The following is a 22,156-nucleotide window of genomic DNA, read 5'->3' as shown; positions in this document are numbered from 1 at the left end:
GTTAAAGTAATAAAAGAAAATATGGTACGAATATGTTGAAGATATTTTCAAGCAGATGAAGATTAATATTTGGCACTTTTAAATGCATTTCTCATTTGCCTTAGCTTTCAATGAATACATTCTGTAACTTATGCTTCTTTAAGTTGAAACCAAATTATAATAGCAATTTTTGGCATAGTAAATATTGAGATTTCTTAGTATCAAGCTAAAATGGTTTCTCTACTTGTGTGGCAATCACCACTGCAATACAATCTAAATATATGAGGCATTTTGTTTCTGTACCCGCAATGGTTAAATCTTTTGGCGCCCCAGATATCTGAGCGCTGCCAACGCCAAACAAGATCACGCAGATGACATTTCATGTCAAGTGGTGCAATTTTAATTGCAGACCACGCCAGACCAGACAGTGGTCCATCAGATGAAAAGTTGACTCACCTTGGCTTCCAGCTTCTGGTTCTCCGCCTTGACCTCACTGCGATCGCACTCGATCTTCTCCAGCTTGGCGCGTAGCATTAGCAGCTCCTCGTTGGCCGTCTTCAGCTGCTCTTCGGTGCGATGGACGTTCAGCAGAGGCGTTACCCGTACCAGGAGACGCCACCAGGGCCAGTCGCGAACGGCGAGGAAAGCCTTCACATTGCGTTGAATGCAACGCACAGCCAATTCCTGGGGGTTTTGTAGAGAAATTTATTAGGAGGATGGTTTTAGAGAGGATAGTCTTGGGAATAGTTACCTGAACACGTCGCTGGGACATCTTTTTGCGGGCCAAATAGCCGCGACAAAACGCTTGCAGCTGAATAATGCGATCAGAAAGCAGGACATCGCGCTTGGCTTCCAGTTCACTAAGAACTCCCGAGCGGAAGAGGATCTGAAAGGAGCAGGCAAAAGATTTAAAGATAAGTTATATTTTCTGGATAATTCGTTTTTCTTTTTCACTGAATTATATACATCTTCATTCAGGTGTCAGGTGCACAATCTTCAGCGAACTCAACCCTAGAAGCAAAGCACAAAGTTAAAAATCAACAACAATGAAAACAAATCAAATCAATTCAAGGAAGTGAAGGTCAAGGTGGAACTGACTTGCAAATGAAGATTGAGATTAATGCCGCGGCATCGGAAGGAACATCCAGAGCATGAGCTATGGCGATTTAAATTTTGAACACCTGTGCGCAAAAAAAAGATGCCAAAGCTCTTACAGGTGTGAAAGTGGGAAGAGGCCAACGAAAATGAAATTGTAAACAAGATATTGCCATAAAGCCAGGCCCCAGCGGGAGTCGAGTGGAATGGTGCCCTCCTAATGCCGGTTCATGCAGGTGGAAATGCACATACTCGAGTGAGTATCTGTGGCAAAGGTGTTTAGCATACTTAGGGCCACCGGGTTCCCATACAAATTAGCTGCTGGCCCGACGCACCTTCGAGGTGTGGCCCCCATCTCTCTCTCTCTCTCTCTGGCTCTTTCTCTCTGTCAACGCCGAATTCGCGACTAAGTCGAGAAACTATTTTCTCGAAATTTTAATTATGCCCGGCACGTAGACAAAAATGAAAGTAAACCAATGTGAAATGGCAAACCGAAGCGTCGCATCGAGAGTTTGTGTGGCTCAGTCATCGCAAACTGGCGGCTGGATGCACGGACTCTCGGATATGACCAATGGGATAATAAAGGGAGTGCCAGGTATCCAGCAAATTGGAAACAAATATCATCAACTGAAGTGCGTCTCGGGAGCAAATGAATCTGTATGTCCAAACTACCTAATAAAACAAATAAAAACTAAATGTTGACGAGCTTACAACTTGGAGAAAGCGCGGATACTCATTGAACTTTGTCATCAGACATTATTTGATCTCAGATGATCAGCGAATAATAACGTTTTCTAAAGATATTTTACATTAAATTATAGATACAATATACATATATTATAAGTAATAAATATAGAAATAAATTACTGATTTGCAAATGGTTAAATAATATTAAATGTATCTTAACAAGTCCTATTAATATAATTACTCTTTATTAGCATACCGTAATAAATAATTAAAAACCTCATAAAACTTGACTATTGCTCTTTTCGTTATTGGTATTATATATTAAAGATAATAAATTAGAATTGCAGTATAATAATTGAATCGGTTTTAAGGGGTTATAGCCAGCGCGTGGAGCTAATTTTCATTGAACATTGGGCATTCAGACTACCTTATCTACGGGATATTTTCAAACGAAAAACCAAATAAAATAGCTAAGATTTATCTAATATACAGAAATTGTAACATTTATCAGGCGAAAAAGCGTACATTACGAAAGTGAATAACTAAATAATTATTCACAGAGTTCGTAATCGACATAATTAAAAAAAAATTATATACTGAGTCAAGGTTAATCAACTCAAACAACTGTTTTGTAAATCTGACTGACAAAAAAATGATTCCCCTTAGGTAAACATATTACAGGAAACCAGATGTTAAATGCTTCAGATATAGGAAGATCGGGTAAAAATACAACTAAAGCGGTAGAGGTAGAGGAAAGGGATAGTGCCAGTCAGAGGAGAGGAGGAAAGATAAACCCATAGCAAGTGGTTTTGTACAATAAATATTTATTCCATTTACAGCAAATGTTAGATAAGTTAGATATAGATAGAGGCAAACCAGTGGTGGAAGCAGCTGAGAGTTAAGATTGGAGTGGCTGGGGAGGATCGGAAGCGGGCCCGGATCTGCCGCTGCCTGGTCAATGCAGCTGCATAGTTACCTCTTTTGTGTAGGTGGGGTAGATCTCCACCTGGGTCTGGATGCATCGCACCGCTTGTACTTGGGCCACCACCTTGCTGGCCATCACCGTTGGGCAGTGGTTGTGCGATGCGGTGGCTGTGTTCTGCTTTCCAGCCGCTGCTGCAGCCTCGAACTTCTGCAGCAGCTCGGCGATCTTGTTGGACTTGGAGCAGTTCTTTGCTTCCGGAGGCACCTGCTCCTCCGCCTCATCGCCCTCGGATTCGCAGGGGCTTCCAGTGGAGTTGCTGGTGGAGGAGGTGGATGTGGATAGCTGCGTATTGCTTATGTGTCCCGAGTCATCAGAGTCTTCTTCCTGCTCCGCCCTGATTTCCTTGGTCGGCTTCTTGAGAGGTGCCTGAGTTGGAGTCTTCACCTCCTGCACCACCTTGACGAGTAGCTCCTGGTTTTTGTCAGATGTCTCGCCCAGTTTGGGGGGTATTATCTTGCAGGACTCCAGCTTGGGTCTGCCCACCTTCTCCTCATTGGCGTATTGGAGCTTTTGAAGCTTCTTCTTATTCCTCACAAGCTGCGAATGCTCCTTGGTGACGCCCCGACTGCCAGTCCTCTTGGGCTTTGAGCTCATGCTCTCTACTTGTCGCAGGATCTCTTGACCCTTGGCCAGGCACTTGACCAGCAGCTCATCACTATTCGCATTTGGAGACTTTGATTTCAAGCCACCTGCCTTCAGGGTGGAGTTGGCTCTCCTGGCTGCTGGTCTGGCGGTTACTTGGCGCTGCTCCAGACTGGAGTTGGCCCGCTTCGGCATGCTTACATGGGCTGAAGCTGGAGCTGGTGCTGGTGCTCTTGGAGGACGTGCTACTGTGTTTAGGGTCAGCATGGAGCGTGTGCGCTGCTTAGTGGTCGGTTTCAGGGTCACAGGTTGCTCCAGGCAGAAACTCTCGCTGCGTTTGCGGAGACTCGACTGCTTTCGCACCGGAATCCTGCTGCCGCTTAGGTCGCTCAAGGAATTGTAACGCGAGTCACCTCCTGCGCCACGTAGCAATAGGATTGACCCTGCTAGTTCTGGCGACTGATAGAGCTGCATCCTGGTCCTCCCTATGCTCAGGGTGCTGTGTGACTTGGCCAACATCATGGGCTGACGATCGCAGAACTCCGCCGGCGGAGCGGGCAACTCTTCTGCCGGAACCAACGGAATCCCCTCCAGTGGCGGGTACTCGTTGAGTATATGATCGAAGCTCTGGAGCACCTCGTTCAGCTTACTCTCATCATGAGCCACCTTCTCCAACTCTGCGAATATCTCGTCCTCCAACGACTGCTGGGCCAGACTCAAACTCAGGCTCAAATGGCTCTCTTCGTCGCTGTCCACGTAGCTGCACACACTGCTGGTCATCTGCTGGTTGGACATCTGGAGGGGCGCAACAGGAATCACTGGCACTCCTTTGGGCGTGTACTTGCCGCCCACACAGCCTCCGTCTACTGTGCACAGGGCACTCATGGATCTGGTGTGCTTGCTGCCCTTGTAGTACAGCTTTCCACTCAACTTGGGCGTCAGATTGTCCTCGATCTTGTGGCGAATATGCGAAAAGAACTTCTTCCCTGCACCCAATCCATGTTTGTTTGGGGCGTGGGTGGGCGTGGCTGCCACAGCAGGCGAAGGACTGCTGCGCACTTGGGCCAATTTGGACTTGACCGTGTGCTTGTACATTGCCCTGGGATTATGTAAAGCAATTGACCAGCGACTGGCGGCGGTATGGCGAGTAAAAGTGCATATAATTTCGCAATAAATTGCAGTTTCCTTTTCAATGTCCACTGTCCACTGTCCAATGTCTACTGTCCAGCACTTTCACGGCTCGGCTCGGCTCGGGCGGCGGCGGCAACTCTTGTGTGGATGTGGTATGGTGTTTTCTCTTCGGGCTCGGCAACGCAACTGAACTGAACTGGCTAGCTGGCCAAAGCGACGGAGTCCAAGTCCAAGCCAAATGCTGGCTCTGCATTCGAAAGTGGCTTATCGAGAAACGGCTGGCAGCACAGCATAACCCAACACACAGCACAGCACAACACAACACAAAACAGACTTGGCTGAGGTCGCGGTCGCTGGTAATTGGTCGAGGGAAAGGGGCACCGAGTGAATGCACCATCCGCCGATCCTCAAGTTGGAGCGACGATGCTAATTACCAGCCACCAGCCATTGGCCACACATGCTCGACCTGCAGTTACCCAGCATAATCATCCCATCATCATCATGAGCATGATGATCAACGCCATTGCAGTCAAGGCAATCACAAGCGAAACAAGTGAGGCAATAGGCTATGTCTGGAACACTGCCCTGGCTATTTGTGTTTCCATTTTGCCTTTTCATTGCCAGCAATTGGACTCGCCCTGGCTGCCGCACAAAAGATTCAAAGAGATTCAGCCATGGATGGGCATGGCAAAAGTGCCATGTTCATTGGGGACAAACAAATATTGGTATAGGCTGCGAGTGTAAGCAATGTGGTCTAGACTTTAGAGGTTGCAACACGGTTGAAAGGTCATTAACCAGAGCGTGTTCTATGCAACATGGGTTAGGCACACAATGTAATGGTCAGTAAATTACAGAAAATATATATTGATCTCACTGAACATGGTCATGTTCGAGGCTTAAGCAGTATAGAAATATATAAAATAGGCAGTTAATCTGCACGTGACTTATAAAATCAGGTATCTAAAATTAATTAGGCCATCGCCCCGCAACCTTAATAAAATCTAAAAAAACCTATGCAATTTCACAAGACAATTATACGTTATGCCACATTTAAAGATCAGGAAATCCTTGTAGATGAACCATCATTATCCAGCTCGTGACAGAGAATCCGCTGTAACGATGTCATTGGGGCTTCCCTGTTGCTGTACCCTTCGTGGCCACATATTGAGGCAATTACAAGAAAACCGAAAACCGATGAAAACAAGTCCGACCAAGAAGTCGATGATGAGATTACAGTGCCGAGCAAAACGCATCTCACGCAGCTTCCTGGTTATTGTTTCATAATTAAAAACTAGTTTACATATGCAGGGCTCGTCCCGTGGGCTCGGAGATTAAAGCCACTAAAGACGCCAGCCGCGCCCCCTTCCACGGGGAGGCGTTAATGAAGTTTTCGTGTCTCGATAGCGGAGTCTTTGTTTCCACACACTTCAACTCGATCTTGGGAGAGCTAATTTGGAGTTGATTTGGGAGGTAGTTTCACCCTCTGCCCCGTCCCGATGGCGTTGACAGAACCCGCCTCGGAGCTGGTTATGTAATCACACAGCCACACACTCTCGGAAACCAGACAACCATCAGCCACCGAGGCGTTTGTGTGCCACTCCCCCTGGCATTTCTAATGAAAGCGAACGCTCGAAGTTTCACTTTGGTCGAGGAAAAAAACTTTAATGTGCACTGGTCAAATGTGGTTTCTGTGCGAGGCGAATGCAGGTTGCAACGTCATTTTGTATTTTTGTTTTGCTCGCTGTTTTTTCGTTGTTTTTTTTTTGGTGAAAGTCGCCAACGTTGGCTATGCGTGTGTTCGTAATCATAATCGGAGGGGAATCGGTATTGGTTTCGGATTCGGATTTGGACACTTTCCCGTACGTACAAGCCAGAGGCCGACAATGGCACAGCAAGCACTGGCGATAGCCAGTAGACCAGCCAGGACTGGACCGCCACAGAGCTGCCTGAGTAGGCTCAGGAGCTGATCACTGTCGCCGGATGATCGGATAGCACTGGCACTGGCATTGCCGTTGCTCCATGGCAGGCAGACGGAGCTTTTATCCGACCACATCTCGTCGAGAGCTCGCGAAATCCAACTGAGCTGCGCAGAGAAGACGCCGTCCGTCTTCTTTGCCGGAGATTACATCGGGGGAATTCTACACCCGAGCCAGGCAGCCAGCCAGCAACAATGGCGAGATGAACTTGACCGTGAAAGCAGCCAGCGTCATCGCAGATACAGATACAGATACAAGGCGGAGGAAGAGCCGCAGTGGGTAGAGGACGGGCAAACTGGACTGGCTGCCAGTGACGTCAAGAAGTGGCTTTATTACGATCACTTCACCGTCCACCGACCACTGACCACTGACCATCGAGCCCCTGGGCCAGCCGGTGCCCAGAAGCACAGTTCGATTCACAGTTGCAGCGATGAGAACAGGAAATAAGAAGCCCAGGCGACCAGCCAAGCGGAGAAGCCAGGGAAGCTGCATGTAACTGATATCTTCCCATGGGTCCCAACCACACCCGCGTCCAATGTTATAGAGCCTGCCCATCAGGCACTGGTCATTGATGAATTATTGAATTCGGAACGATTATAGATCACTTTAAAATTATCCCAGGAAAAGTAAAAGTGAATTAATTAATATATTAATCCGAAAGTTGTTATGATTACGAACTAAACAAAAGATATAAACCGCTTCAGTCAAAAAAATGGTCTTATATTTCTTTTAAGTTCATTTGTATTTACTTTTTACTTTACTTTTTGTTTGTCAAATTCTGTATTTTATAAATATCGGGTTCAACACCCTTTAATTATTATAATTTGTATGTATTTATTTATTGGGAAGAAAGATTTAGAATGATAATTAATTTCTTCGTATATCAGAACAATAAAAGAAACCTACTTCGGGCAGTCGAAGTTTATATACTCTTGCAGTTTGTACGATTATACGATAGAATAGGAAATTGGTTATAACTAATCTTAAAAAACTCGAGTTGAATTGATTTTGAATTGTTATCTAGTGATATTTTGACCTGACAATTTGTTTGACAATTCAAAATTTAAAAAACTCATACTAAGCCAAAAAAGCACTAAATTCAATTCGGAAAGCTTGCCTGTGTTAGTTTTTAATAGGATTATAAATCTGCATACTAAATTTGACATTTTAAAAAATAAAAATTTTCAAATTTTTGCCAATTTTAATGATGTATAAAATTTTGAAATTTAAAAAAAAAAATTCGAAAATTTACTTTTTGACCGAACATGGCCAGATCGATTCGGCTGCTAATTCTGATCAAGAATATATATCACTTATAGGGTCGGAAATGACTTCTTTACGGTGTTTGAAGCCTCTGACTCAAATAATAATACCCTAAAGGGTATAAAAAGTTATGAATTAATTATGCCGGTTTACGATGAATTTCAGTTCAACTAGTTTTGCATACTTTTGGAAATTTAAAAAGGAAATCCAATTTACATATGTCGTGGCCATAATAATTTGAGTAACAATAAAGTAATAGGTGACATTTAATGTTTTCCCTAAATTAGTATAAGCAATATTAATTTACACCATTCGAAGAAGAAGCCGAAAATTCCTCACGATTCAAGACACACACGACAAAAGATAAAGTGAACAGAAATAAATAAATAAGTTTCCCACAAGATTCATGAAGTTTTCCTTTTAGCACATGCCCACGAATAATTCGCCATGTGTAAGATTTCGCTAAAAATGTCTCACTTACGAAATCGTTCTATACAAAATACGTGAATTTCCCGTTCTGAGCTTTACGACTTCGCAGGGAAGTAACGTCCCAACATTAACGTGAATTGATCTTTATTTCCAGCATAAATTAAGCAAAAGCTTTAATATATTCTAATTCGATTAGAGACTGATGAAAGAAGCATTTGGCATTTTGGTGAAAGACTCTGTGAAGACAAATCGAATCGGCCCATAAATTCGTTAAGTCATGCTTACTTGGTTTGGGCCTAAAAATGCTGGCGGTGAGTAACCAGTTTGAGACTTCCTCGTAAGATGCACGCTGCTGTGGACTCATCTAGAAAGGGATCTCGCGTTGATTGAGAGGTGGCCATTTAATATAATAATTGCAGGGTAAGCCCCAGCCAATGAATGAAAGTATCCTGACGAGCCGGCGATTGTTCGTCGCATGCCAAAAGCAATTACGTGAGGCTGAGGCCAGAAAAAACGTTTCAATACCTGGCGAATGACAGCCGACGAATTCCAAGGTAATTTCTCGATTAGATTGAAAGTAACAGCAAATTGTTTGGACAAATACACGGAACAATGGAGACGACGGGTTTCGTTTCGTTGCGTTTGAGATGATCATAATAACAATAAGTACGTATTATGTATTTGCCTTAAAACGTAAATCCTGTCAATAAACTTTTTGTAACAAGTCGTCGCGAGGCACTCGCCCGAGTTTAACGATCTCGAAAAAAATATCTACATATCTACATGTTAACATGAGCATGAATGGGGCTTAAGCAAAAAAAAAAAAAAAAGAAGCCAGAGATCGGGCATTTAAGCCACGAAACTCAACCAAATACCTGCTAAATGCTTTTGAAAACAGCCGAAATCTCTGAACTGAACCCTAACCCAGTTGGAGATCTTTTAACCCAGTCAGTTTACCTCACGGGGCTCAAGCGGGAAGTGGACAAGTGCCAAATTCTAAGAGGAGATTAACGACTCGAAACTTTCTGTTTACAGACCTAGTTTATCAAACCAACTAATTGGAATTTGGAACCTGAATCGGCTAGGTGCCACAAATATAAGTGCTTGATCAAATAACAAACACTCGTTGCGAATTAGATATTATTCACATTCATATAATTGCTGATAATTTCTGTAATACTTGCTACTAATCCGTGCAATTATTTAATTAAATAAATCTAAAACATCAAGACGTAATGGCAATCCCTTTTGAATGACAGCTCACTTGATGGACTCAACGCTCGATAACCTTCCACTTAATATTAATGATACCGCGGGCTAACTTATATAAGAAAGTAGCGACGAAATGATCAACCAACTCAAGAGACGATCAGATGTTAACCCGAAACTGTAAATCAACGAAAGATATGCGTGTCCATTATTATTTATAAATATAAATAGTATACATAATCAACGCATAAATGAATAAATTAAAGTGTCCCAGTGATATAGCCTATTGACCCGCCGATCGGTTGACGACTGTCTGAATTGATTTGGTGAAATCGGCAAAGGTTCTACATAGAGGGAGCTTCCCCGTTTATTTACAACCCCGTGGAGTGTTTGCCGACACTTAGTTCGGCTTTCTGCCACTGCAGTTGCCGCAACTTGTTGACTGCAGTGGCCACTTGGCGGCTGTGCTGGCTGCCGCTCCAACCAGTTAATGGTCATTCATCATGACAGTGACCGCTCTGCTGGCGCTGTCGCTGCTATAGCTTGGCCGCTTCTGCTGGGGGACGCCCTTGCCTTGCCGCTCGCCGGCGGCAGAGACAGAACGCAGCGCGCTTTATTTAAACAAGCCTCCGTCTAGAATCTTGCAATACTTCGGCGTGGAGCTTGTAACGATTCGGAGGTGTCCGTCCCAGTTCAGCTTAGCTCAGCTCTGCTCCGCTCAGAAATATCGCGTTCTTTTAGTGAGCGGTGCAAACGTGCCAGTGATAAAATTTGGATCGTGAATTGAGACAGAGAATCGAAAAACAACAGAACACCTTAAATCGCACTTAAGTGGATTTTAATTGACGCCTTGTCGCGAATTGTCATCGGGTGTTTTGGGTTTGCCTCCAGCGTTTTATGGGATCGTTAGCGGGAATGCATATATTACGGGGCTGGATCAGCCTGATCCTGCTGCTCGGCACAGGGGAAAGTAAGTTCTGATCCCATTCCCCATCCCGAACCAATATAAATGTTCGATCTGCAAGTGTCATTCCCTCTGCTCCTGCTCTTTCAGTGCTCGTCTCTGGCCAATATTTCGCTTACGCACCTGGTAAGTGCGAGATTACCAAATCAAATGTAATCGAGAGCATGGTCACAACGGAGCTGAGCATCATCCTGCATACGCAACCCAAGTTGCTCCACTACGACCTTTACACACCTCTTAATCCGGAAGAGCGGCAGTTACTACGGCCAGGAGATCTCGGCATGCTGAAGAACTCACACTTCAATCCAAAATGGCCAGTGAGGTAAGGATACTTTCGACAATAATTTATCCCATTCTACAGACCATGTATTATAGATATATAAGAAGTGTGATGATTAAATTATAAATGATACATTCATAAATGCATGTCATATTTACGGGCTATTGTTCCAAGAAATATTTGCGTTTTAATTGTCAGTCAGGATAAAAATATGCAAATCCAATCAATGATTTACTTTTCCCACTTCCTCAGGATACTCATTCATGGCTGGGCCGGCACTAGCACAACCTGCTCGAATGCAGTCATCAAGGATGCCTACTTATCCCGCGGCAATTACAATGTCATCATCCTGGACTGGAGTCGCCAGGCGATGGACATCAATTATGGCACGTGTGTCCAAGCAACTGGCTTCGATAGCCGGCAACGTGGCCAAGTTGCTGCGGTTTCTACATGACAACACAGGGGTTCCCTACGAGCAAATCTATTTGGTGGGTCACAGCGCCGGCAGTCACATCTCTGGACTGACGGGAAAGATGATGAAACCCTACCGCCTGGGCGCCATCTTCGCCCTAGACCCCGCTGGGCTCACTCAACTAAGTCTGGGACCGGAGGACCGACTAACCAACGACGACGCCCTGTATGTGGAATCAATCCATACGGATCTGACGCTTCTGGGCAATCCCAGCACTAAGCTCAGCCAGGCGTCCTTCTTTGTCAACTGGGGCCTGGGACAGCCGCACTGTCCGAACGCCACGGCCACGGAATTCGACTTTGTGTGCGACCACTATGCAGCCGTGTTCTACTTCGCCGAGTCAGTGCGTCGCCCCAAGTCGTTTGCCGCCGTGCGGTGCAGCTCGGTGCAGGCACTGCGCTCAGCCACCTGCAGGTGCAACACCGGCGGTGGCACCCAGATATGCACCGGCGACGGGTTCATGGGCGGTGAGCCGGCGGTGCCAAAGCGAGGTATCTTCTATCTGAGCACAAGACAACGATCTCCGTATGGCACCGGCGATGGCCTGGTCTACATCCGTCGACCGATACCGTCCACTATTGGGGAGACGGCGAAGAGACGTCGACGGCTGGGGTAGCAAGTAATGCGAGTTGCGACTAACCAAAAAGTGATTTATCTACATTTTAACGAATAGCCATTAAGTCCTAGCCATTTAGCCCAAAGAATGCGAATAAAGCAAAGTGATTTCGTACAAAGAATAAATTAGTTTTCAGTTGAAAATCGAATTTCTTGTTAGTTCCTAAGAAAAAGGGACGCACAAGACTTTACCACGTCTCTTATCATTACAAAAATCACAAATTTAGCCACGAAATGAAACCAAAGCATTCCCCAAACCCAATCCGTTCCTTGATCAATTTCAGCTCTCGATTATGTTGCCCTTCTTGGCACAGTAACTATTGAACGTGCTAATGTCAATGTCAACTCATCGGCGGTTTAATTGACTAATTACGCGTGAGTAAAAACAATTAGTTGGGAGTTGCCTTCAAAAAATAATGATTAATCTTTTAGGAACGTGAGAGTGAAGAAATATCAACTTTACAGTGGCACAAAACAACAGAGGCTTCGCCTCAATCAAACTGGTTCAACGACTGTGGTAATTGCAAAATTAAATATTGTATATCAACAAATATTTGGCTGAAAACCTGTCGCCACCTATTCTATTAGAATGCATAAAAAAGAGCTAACAGCATACGCAATTCGAATCTCTGGCAATTGCATCTTATTAAATAAATTACGTATTTTATTAAAATAAATTAATTAAGTTGAGATTAAACCGATAAACGAGCCAAGTTTTTACGAAGTAATATAGAAATATATTGATCTTTTGTCTATATTTCAAGTAAAGACCGATATGGAGCAAAGCTTGAGAAATCAAATTCCATTTTTCAGAACCGTCTACGGGTGTTGGGTTTGAAATTTTTAAGAATATATATAAATGGAAAATCTAAGGCCTACTGGTCTATTCTTCTTATTTTGCTTACCTATTTATGGATGCGGATTCAAACACTATAGTTGTCTTTCTATATGTCACCGACTTCTAGAATGTATTCTATAAGTGCAACTATAGTTTGTTTTGATCCGCTTATTGTTTACTAGATAAATAGAATTTAAAATTTCTGAACTCACCTGACTAGGTCCAATGCGATATGTAGCCACATCCAGCTCATTGACAGCCAATATCTGTTCCACGCTCACATCCTTATTGCTGGCCAAATCGCCAGCCAACAGACCAAAGCGGCGAACAAACTCCAATAATGGCACAGATTCGGGAAAACCAAGACGATGCAGACGAGCCGCTTCCAGGACTTGCGAGCCACGTAGCTGTTAAAGAGAGAAAGGACGAATGAGTGAAAACGCTCAGTCTTGATTTTCGCAAATTCCTTTGCTTAGAGCTCTCACCTGACTCCTTAATAGTGGCACATTGACCATTTCCTCCTCACTGGTCGCCTGCCCGACAGCTGAACTTGGAGACCCATTTGCCGTGAACTTGGTGTGCTTGCCGGCATTGTGTTGCAGCAGATAACAGTGGACAAAGTGAGTGCCGGTACGACGTAGCGTATCGATGATGCCGTCCACAGTGAACTTCACCTGCAGCATAATGGAGTTACGCTTCACGCCAGCCGTAGTGAAGGATCGTCGTATACTGGACACACGACGCAGGGACTGGGTGCCCTCCAAGCCGGCAAAGGAGCCGCAGAATACCATAGCCCCTGACCCTCGGGTAAGTGAGCCAATGTACAAACGATTGATCTCCTCCCGACTGCTGTCCTGCAGCAGTGACACAGCATTTCGAATGCCAGGATGTTCACGACTGTTGCGTACCCAGCCATCCACAGCGTACAGGACGGGATTGGTGCCCTGCAGGTGGTGGAGTACAAACTGGCGAGGACCGGCGCACTTGCGCAGCAGCGTGTGATGCTCTCGATCACCGTAATGCGAGAACAAGCGCTCGAGGAATGTGTCATCGTTGGAGTGCGGGTAGATAGCTTCTTCGTCGAGTAACCTAAAAAAAAGGGAGAATCAACAACAGTTCCACTCCAAGGTTGAATTTAAACCTACCATAGCATTCCGCGACGATCGTGTTCACGTAAATCTCGCTGCGACGAGCGGACCACGTGGTTTTGGGGCGCCTTGTCGATCAGGGAGATCAGGGGTCCAGGATGGCACTCCGAGGCCTGGTCCATCTCAATTTCCACTAGCTCCTGTGCGTATCGGTCGCGTGGGGCCACAAGTGTGGTGTGATGGAAGAGCATTTGCAGGCGCTCCTGCAGGTAGTTGTGACGCAAGTCCGCCAGCGTGGCGCCCACCTGCTGGCCACAGCTGGCCGGGTTCTGGAAGCCGGGCGTGTCGATTAGCATAATCGAGGCTATGGTGTGGGCCGAGGTGCAAATCTGTCGATTGATCAAAGCCACCACTGCAGCCAGGGCCTCAGAGTAAAGGCCAATGACCAGCGCCTCCAAGCACTCCCATGCCCACTCGTGGCCAGTGTCCGAAGTGGGCGACTTCGATGGACTCAGGCCGCCGTTGGGGGCATTTGGCTGAGTTAATCCAAAAGCAGCCGATGACAGATCCTCCAGGTTGACGCCCAACAGACCCGCAGCCTTGCGAGCAGCAGTGGGATTGGCAAATTGCGTGCGAGCTGTGGATCCAGTTCCAAGCTTGGTGACACCCGCAATGCCCAAATGGTAAATGGCAGCCAGAATGCTCCAGATTCCACGGACAGCCTTTGCATCAATGTTGAGCGATTCGAAGGCCTGAACGGTGCGCATAAAGTCGTTGGCCGCTCGGTGGCGATCTTCCAACTTCTGGGAAAGCGATATGAACGGATGGCTGTCCTCCGAAGAGATGTTCTCCAGGTGCAGCTCTTTCTGCAGCAATCCAGCGGCGCCAGCAAGCAGGCGTGTCATGATGTGGAAACTGTGCTCGTGGGCCAAACGTCGACCGGCTCGCTGTCGCTCTGGGAGCAGAACCTGAAAGGATACCAAAGTATGAGCAGAAGTCTAAGCCTGGAATTGGATTCGGACTCACCTGCAGCGAGGCGGATGCAATCTGTCCAGTCTGGTCAAAGTCAAGACTCAACAGCTGCGTCATTCGGGTAGCGTTCGAATTGAGGCAAGTTCTCGTATTTCCAAAGGCCTCCAGAATCGTGCACAGGGCATTGACCTTCTCTGCATTTATAAAGTTATTATAGGCACCTAAAATCAGAGAATATAAATTGAATAAGATGGTTGATTTGATTTCTTTTTAGCTCGATTGTCTCTTGAGAAACATCTGTTGGCCGAATTAAATGAACTAAGAAAGGAATTTTTGTGGGGGCATATCATTATATATCTTTAGTTTAACAAAAATCATATATATATTCCACTTATTAAACCCTTGCAGAGTATTACAATTTTGTGTAAAGCTTTTAACGCAGATATCTTTAACAAAAAGCGAATAATTCTTTTACTTTCATTATGATAAACCGTAGGGTTTATAATATTTAAATATGTTTTGCTTCGTCAATCGATTTAAAAGTATCTTTTTTGTGGAATTAATAATAATATGATTTAAATTTCCAAGTCTCAAACTCTGCATAATTTTGTTCGGCAATATGTGTTGGGTAATCGAGTTGAATATCAATAATATTTATCTGGGCAATTTACATTTTCCCTGATACCGTCAGTTCCCCTTTTTGGGTCATAAATCTAACAATGAAACCGAATTGGAGGCTTGACTAATTGCAGCTGCATTTCTTGGCCAACAATGCAAATGAGACAATCGAACGCAGATTGCATTTTGGTGTGGCACCGCACAAACTGGGCCAGCAGCCAGCAGCCGCAGCCTACGGCCAAAAGGAAAACACAAAATGTAAACAAAAAATGTAACTGCAGCAGCTCCAGTGCTCCTACGAGCAGCTACATCGAATGGGGCTAGACATACCAGCTGCCAACGCCAGGTAGTTGAGCGCATGCTTGAAGCTGGTGGATTTGCCAGAACCAGATCGGCCCATGAATATCAAGCTCTGGTCGCGTCGCGTCTCAACCAAGCTCCTGTAGGCGGTCTGGGCCAGCGAGTAGACGTGGGGCGGCATGTCCTCCGTCTTGCAGCCGCGGAACATGGAGACAACCTACGAACGGGAGACAGCAGCCGATAAATAACGCGCTCAGATGCAGATCTGGTTGCCAGACCAGTTACCTTCTCGGAGTAGAGGGACAGCGGTGCCATGGGATTGACCACGAGCAGCGTGGGCCCCGCCTTGGTGTGGATTAGATTGCTGGCGTAACGCTGACGCAGGCAGTGGAGCACCGACGCCTCGTTCAAATACTTCAGCTCGCAGATATCCTCGGCTAGGTCCAGGACGGGGCTATTCTGCTTCTCCACATCGTCCTCGTCGACGGTCAGCAGCTCCCCGTTGTGCAGGAGCCGCAGATTCAGCTTGTGCTCCTCATCCCGGCCAGACGAGGGCGTTGGCAGACGGATGGCGGCAGTGAAGCCACCGCGATGCACCAGCCACACACGCTCCGGCTGACTGCCATCCGCCACATCCGCCTCCAGCTCATGGGACACTCCTTCTCCCGATTCGCCTTCTGCCCCTCCATTGCCTCCATTGCCATTCTCGTGGCGGCTCTGCAAAAAGATGGAAGACAAACAAACAAAACACGAAATTTGAGTTAAATTGGGGTCAACATTTTGTCGGCGCAACTTCAACTGAAGCAGCAGCGGCATCGAAGGCGGTGTGGGGTGCACATCGAATTTATTTACGGATCTCGGCGTGGATCGGGAAACATTTTCACGCATTTATTCCATTTATTATCCCTACTCCACCGCCGCAGGCAGAAGCCAGAAGCCAGCAGGCGCAGAAGGCAGAGTTTCGGTTTATTTCGGGTGCATTTCTAAATTTGACGATGTTTCTAAATCCTAATTAGCCGCCTAGACGCGCCAAATGCTATTGGGCTAGACAGCCAAACCGACGACGACGCGGATGCGCCATTATGCAACCCACCAACGTCGCGTCGTCGCCAGCAGTTCACATTTGTGGCTATAAATGGCATTTAGCCGTAGCGGCAGCCTCCCAAGCTCACTAAGATCTCCTCCCTTCCTCTTGTAGCCTTCCTGCCTGCTCGCTAAGATCCCTCCCTGTATCTGCTCCTCCTCCTCCTCGTCCTCGCTGGTTCTTCTGCCGAATTATGAAATTATTGTGCAAGGTTCAATAGCCCTCAATTAAGAGTGCGTTACGGGGAAAGTGTGCGAGGGGAACTAATTAATTTTGTAGACATTGCGAGAGCCAGCGGTTTGGATAGAAGGAAATCGAATGTAGTCTTTCATTAGGCTCTTAGTCACTTTAGTTTTATGGGTCGTTTTGAAACGGTTGTTTACAGATTTGTAATTAAATGGCAGAGAGTGGGATATGAATTTCTAGCGTTAGTTTAACCCACATGATTTATGATGAAGGAGTTTTTCGGGTTAATTTTCTAAATGATTTATAATATATTAAATATCTTATGTAAGGGAAGATATTTTGGCTCGGAATTAATCCCACTTTACAGATTCTTTAACTGAACATATTTCCCGTTCTTTGCAGTCTGGTAAACACTCGTAAAATAAATATAGTTTAAACGGCAGACACCCTTGAAATTCATTGTTTAAAAGAAGTCGTTACTCCACTTAACTGTAACAACTGAGTTGTGTCTAGTTATTCGAGATTCATTTAACGCACTGGACCCGCTTAAAACGTTTCCAACTGGGGCACCGAGTCGTCTATTCACAGCCAGCGAACACACTCATCAATCGAGTGGAACTTGTTTGGAGGAATATTAAGATAAACAAAGTAGTTCCCCGGGCGCATGTCCACTGTCAATCAATGCCTGCACTCCACTGTACGACGGAGTCAACGAACCCGCAGCTGTTGATGATGATGAGCACACAAATTAGACGCAGAAGAGGTGGAGGCAGCACAGGCAGAGACATCAGAAGACCTGACTAATTAAGTTGGATAGCGGGTAGGATAGGCTGCGTGCGATAGGATAAGATTGAAGCTTACCAAAAGCTACTTCTACTACCGTCTGGATTTCATATCCACCTATCTTTTATTGCATTATGCAACCCGACTCCACCAGAACTCTAGAGAGGCGGCCACGCCGCGTCGCTAACTCGGAGCTAAATGAACACTTCCGCTCGACGGCTTCGCAGGCGTATTGAGCCATAAAGCCATACCGCCATACCGCCATAAATGCAGCGACAAGAAGACGTAGACCGAACGAACCATGCCGTAAATTATGAGCTTCGCATTCGTCGGCCCACGCACCGTCGTCCGAGCATAATAATAAAAGGTCTAACAACTAAATCGTACATTGGGTCATGGTCTGGCGATCTATCGATCGATCGGTTCGTTTCCACCTTTCTTCGGCTGCCCCCTGCCTGGGTTTGTCCATTCATTTGTTTCTTTATTGCACCCATCGAAGTACTAGAAAGTTTTCGTTGGCTATCAACGCGCACAGAGCACTGGCTAACCTGGTGCGGAATCGTTCTTTTGGGAAAACTAAAGTATTTCTTTCAAAACTTAGCTATTAAGCTAGGGTTAGAAATATTATATACATTCATTTTGCTCAGAAAAGCAATATAAAAACAAATTTTCTATATTAAAGATATCATCCCAATCCATTTCTGTACCCTTGCAGGTTAGTTAATTAGAAGCTTGTAACGGCAGAAGGAGTCATTTTCGACCTTATAAATCATATATATTCTTGATCAGCATTAACAGCCGAAATGATCTACTCATGTCTAGTCAAAAAATAAATTTTCTAACTTTTTTCAAAATTTCAAAATTTATATGGGGTTACATCGTTAAAATTGACAAAAATTGATACAAATTTTAATTTTTGAAAATGTTAAATTTAGTATGCAGATTTATTAAGCTGTTAAAAACTAATATATCAAAGCTTTCAGAATAAAAATTAATGCTCTTTTGGATAAGTTATGAGTTTTTTAAACTTTTATTTGTCGAACAAATTGTCATATAAAAATAAGAATTCAAAGAATGCATATATTTAACATTAAGTTATGATCAATTTCCGATTCAATCCAACAAACTGCAAGGGCTTTCCGAAGTTAGTTTCTTTCTTTTTTGTTAATATTAAATCCGATTTCCTATCGAAAACAAAACAACTCCCTGCAGCTTAGTGTTAGTAGTTCTTTGTGCACACCTTTTGTTTTAGTATGGCATCGTAGTTTTTGTAGTTGGCGGCCAGGGAAGTGGCCCAAACGGCCGGCCATTGTAGGCCAATGTTCTGGGCATCGCGTCGTCGGCGGAACGAACTCCGTGCACTTGGATTGGGCGACTGGGGGGCATTGGCGGCAGCGGCGGCATACTTGGACGCAGCTACAGCGGAACTGTTCCACGGCGGACGTATCGAGGAGGATGTGCCCAGGGAGACCTTTGGCTCCGCTGGCTTGCCACCATTACTGCCCCGGAAGCTGAGGGATCGTTTCGTGGAACGCTCAAATATAGGCGTAACTGGAGCCTGCGGTGGCGAAGTTGCAAGGGCAGCTGCAGCTTCCTTAGCTTTAGTGGCCGCCAGACGAGGCGGTTTTGGAGGCGGAGCGGTTGAGGGAACGGCTGCCGAGGAGCAGGAGGGCCAACTGGTGGAGTTCTCGGAACCACTCTCACTAATCGTCTCCGAGCTGATGCTATTCTTACGCTGAGCCTTGGGGGTCTGCCGACCAACTGCCTTGGAGCTCGTTCCTTGCGCAACACCCGATCCCGTTCCCGTTCCTCCTGCTGCTGCTGCTGCCGCAACCCTCTGGGACTTGCTGGTGCCGCAGGCATGCGCCTTGCCCGTGCAGCCCTTGTGGAAGGAGGGGTTCAAGCCCGATCCGGGGGCAGCAGGCACAGCCGGAACGATTCCGCCGCGCAACGTCTGCTCAAATCTTTTGGGCTTAAGGAACATGGCTGTTATGCGATCAGTGGGCACACGCAATTCTCATGGCCAGCTCGCGGAGCATGACCAGAGCAAACAAATACAGATACAGATGCGATGCGGACACAGGCACAGGCACAGGTACAGGCAGCGATGCGAAGATACACAATAGCCAGAGTCTGAAGCGGAGCGGGAAGTAGACGACGATTGGGTAACTGGAGCGCCCGCGGAACCTTGGAAACGGCTGGCTTTATGTGGCCGGAGCACTTAGCGCTTTGACATTAGACAATTGCGCGACTGAAAACGGCCAATCATCGGGCGATCGATCGATGGACCACCGAACTGACTTGGCTGACTGATTGATTGCACTGCAAGACTCAAGTCACGAACGCGACGAAGTCGACGGCGCCAACGAGTTATGAATTAAAGCCGTCCAGACCGAGTGACAGCCAGAATCGTCATGGCACACAAAACACTAAAATCCACTCCGGCAGCACTAGCAGTACTACAACTGGTAACAACATCGAATTTCACCGTGGGCGTCGCGCAGTCTTTCCTCGACTTCGATTTCCGTACCGAACCTGGGCAAAGTTTTCAGCGTACTGACGGCCCTGCTCCAAGCGCAGCGACTGCGGACCGTTCGACAACAACACACAACGCGAGCTGAGAAGAAACCAAAAACAACAACAAACCTAAAGACAACGACAGCAACAGCAACAACAGAAAAAGAAGCACAGACGAAAACACACTCGCAGTCAGCCGCCGCAGCAGCAGCAGCAGCAGTAGGCTACGTCGCAGCAATGTCGCTGCTTCAGCCGCCGTCTCTGCCCATGATAGTACACGGTAGCAGGAAGAGAACCTGGGTATAATGGAGTCAGAGCTGAACTAGCTTGAATAATCTTGGACAGACTTTGGGGAGTCGGGGTAGGCCCAATAGAATACCATATTTCTTAACCTAATAAGATTGTATACGATACATATGAGATAAATATGATAATAAGACACACAATAAGACATTTTAATTCTCATTGTAATCTTATCAAAGTGTAGTTTAAAAGTGAACGAAAATAATCCAAGGGTATATAAATAAATGCCCATAAAATGTCAGTTAAGGTTGTAATTTGTATTTGGCAAAGGAAAAGCATGGTATCTAGCAGTCGAGCCACTTGCCTCCTGAAGTTCCTACATGTTTTGTTGTGGCTTTGCCTTCTATTTGTGTAGGCAGCTCCAAGTGGGTGTAGAAATGCACACACAGCTGCAGTCGCAGTCGAAGTCGCCGTTGCAGTTGCAGTTGCAGTCGGTGCTGACTGCGCAGCTGCTTCGTGCTTTGGCCAAAGGCGATCTCATGGATCGTGGAAATCCATGGATCGTCGTCGCCTTTTGGTTGCTGCTGCTGCAGCTGCCTCTGCTGGCATAAAATGCATAAAGTGCATATCAAATGCAGTTCGAGTTTTTCCACAGTGTTGCCAAATCAGTTTGGTTTTATTTTCGTCTTCTTTCTTCAATGGAAGCGAGTAAGGCGCTGAAATATGTCAACGTCCTGACACCACCCCCCAACAGTGCAACAACAAGCACTAAATATTTATAGAAGGGCCGGGACGGGCCGGACCAGGTTAGGCTGGATAGGGAACATAGATAGATGGATACACACAGTTAGATCAACAGCCCAGAGCTGGGGACAATATTTCACAATATTTGTGCAAGTTAAACACGGCGAGAAAATGTCAAACACGTTTCTAGCATAGACAACAAGTCAATAAGAATTGCATTCGATGATTATATGAATGGGGAAATTGACGATTATCAAATGCTCTTTTGCTACCTGCTGAAATATCCCCAATTAATGAAAAATAAATTAAATATGAAAGATGTTTTTCCTAATCAAAATACAATTTCAGGATCGTTTTAGTGATCCGAAATATACGAATGCCCCAAGGATAGTATAGTCATAAGTCGCATAAGAAAACGTTTCAATCGATGAATAGTAATACTAATTGGAGAATTCTAGTTACTGCGAGACATTCCCCGCTTAAAATACCTTCATTCCACACAACAGAAAATGAATCATATTTGAAGAGCTTAATAAGTAGGCAAATATTTGTGATATTCAACAGGAAACGCCCTGAAACTCCCATTAAGATAACTAATTCTTGGGCCGTTTGTGCCAATTGGAAGTACTTGGTCAAGACAAAATTAATACTAAGCTATGTGAACATTATTCTATGGATGATTAATAATCCCTACCATGCACCTGAGCTTCTCATACATAATTGATCGCAGTCCGATACATACTAATGGATAATGCGGTGGTTATGCAAGTACGGCCTCAAGGTTTGGTTCACTGCAATGCGATGATGAGCAGGCAAGCTCCATCAATCAGTTGGATCCACTCTTAAGTCTAATGGATGCAATGATCTTGACTCACCTGACGCTTGAAGCGCTTGCTGGCACTGCGCCGGAGGGTGTTGCAGTTGCCATTGGTAATGGAATGATCGATCTCCTCCACGGTAGCCGTGCTGGGTGCCATGCATCGCTTGCTCAGCTCCACTAACTCGGCAACTGGTTGAACCTATGCAAAGGTGACAAGGGTGATATGAGTAAAGGCCAATAATGAGCTTAGAACAAAGTACATAAATTAGTATCTAGTTTCAAACTAATTCCCTTTC

General features: G+C 45.6%; 3 protein-coding genes across 15 annotated transcripts in view; 1 reads left to right on the top strand and 2 right to left on the bottom strand.

Annotated features, from left to right (window-relative positions):
* The window catches only part of Mhcl (Myosin heavy chain-like), a 40,007-nt gene that overhangs the window by 15,376 nt on the left and 2,475 nt on the right, over positions 1 to 22,156 (bottom strand). For 8 of the 13 annotated variants that reach the window (XR_015272988.1, XR_015272989.1, XM_086838828.1 and 5 more), the window contains exons 4-12: positions 21,916 to 22,059; positions 15,769 to 16,200; positions 15,514 to 15,700; positions 14,620 to 14,786; positions 13,651 to 14,561; positions 12,991 to 13,594; positions 12,718 to 12,912; positions 731 to 865; positions 436 to 663 (exon numbers count right to left, since the gene is read on the bottom strand). Coding sequence is in view for 9 of the 13 variants with exons in the window: in XM_086838828.1 (XP_086694954.1) it covers positions 436 to 663; positions 731 to 865; positions 12,718 to 12,912; positions 12,991 to 13,594; positions 13,651 to 14,561; positions 14,620 to 14,786; positions 15,514 to 15,700; positions 15,769 to 16,200; positions 21,916 to 22,059 (3,003 nt within the window). In the remaining 4 variants the exon portion in view is untranslated. Of the gene's footprint in view, positions 1 to 435; positions 664 to 730; positions 866 to 6,326; positions 6,542 to 12,717; positions 12,913 to 12,990; positions 13,595 to 13,650; positions 14,562 to 14,619; positions 14,787 to 15,513; positions 15,701 to 15,768; positions 16,201 to 18,776; positions 21,811 to 21,915; positions 22,060 to 22,156 lie in introns of those variants that run through there. The other 5 variants (XM_086838829.1, XM_020962934.2, XM_020962935.2 and 2 more) reach the window with 2 other exon arrangements.
* Positions 2,566 to 6,327, bottom strand: LOC110191932 (uncharacterized). The gene has a single exon (XM_020962949.2). The coding sequence runs from the start codon at positions 4,421 to 4,423 to the stop codon at positions 2,717 to 2,719; it is 1,707 nt and encodes a 568-aa protein (XP_020818608.2). The 5' UTR covers positions 4,424 to 6,327; the 3' UTR covers positions 2,566 to 2,716.
* sxe2 (sex-specific enzyme 2) lies at positions 8,546 to 11,793 on the top strand. Its single transcript, XM_020962950.2, is given in 4 exon segments — positions 8,546 to 10,306; positions 10,391 to 10,622; positions 10,833 to 10,968; positions 10,970 to 11,793. Coding segments are annotated over 4 exon segments (1,140 nt in total). The 5' UTR covers positions 8,546 to 10,233; the 3' UTR covers positions 11,669 to 11,793.

The sequence above is a fragment of the Drosophila serrata genome, unplaced genomic scaffold (assembly GCF_035046125.1).
Source record: "Drosophila serrata isolate PLE 108 unplaced genomic scaffold, ASM3504612v1 contig_360, whole genome shotgun sequence".
Classification (NCBI taxonomy): Eukaryota; Metazoa; Arthropoda; class Insecta; order Diptera; family Drosophilidae; genus Drosophila; species Drosophila serrata.
The sequence above is the reverse complement of the archived record's forward strand: the minus strand, read 5'-3'. Positions and strand labels throughout refer to the sequence as shown.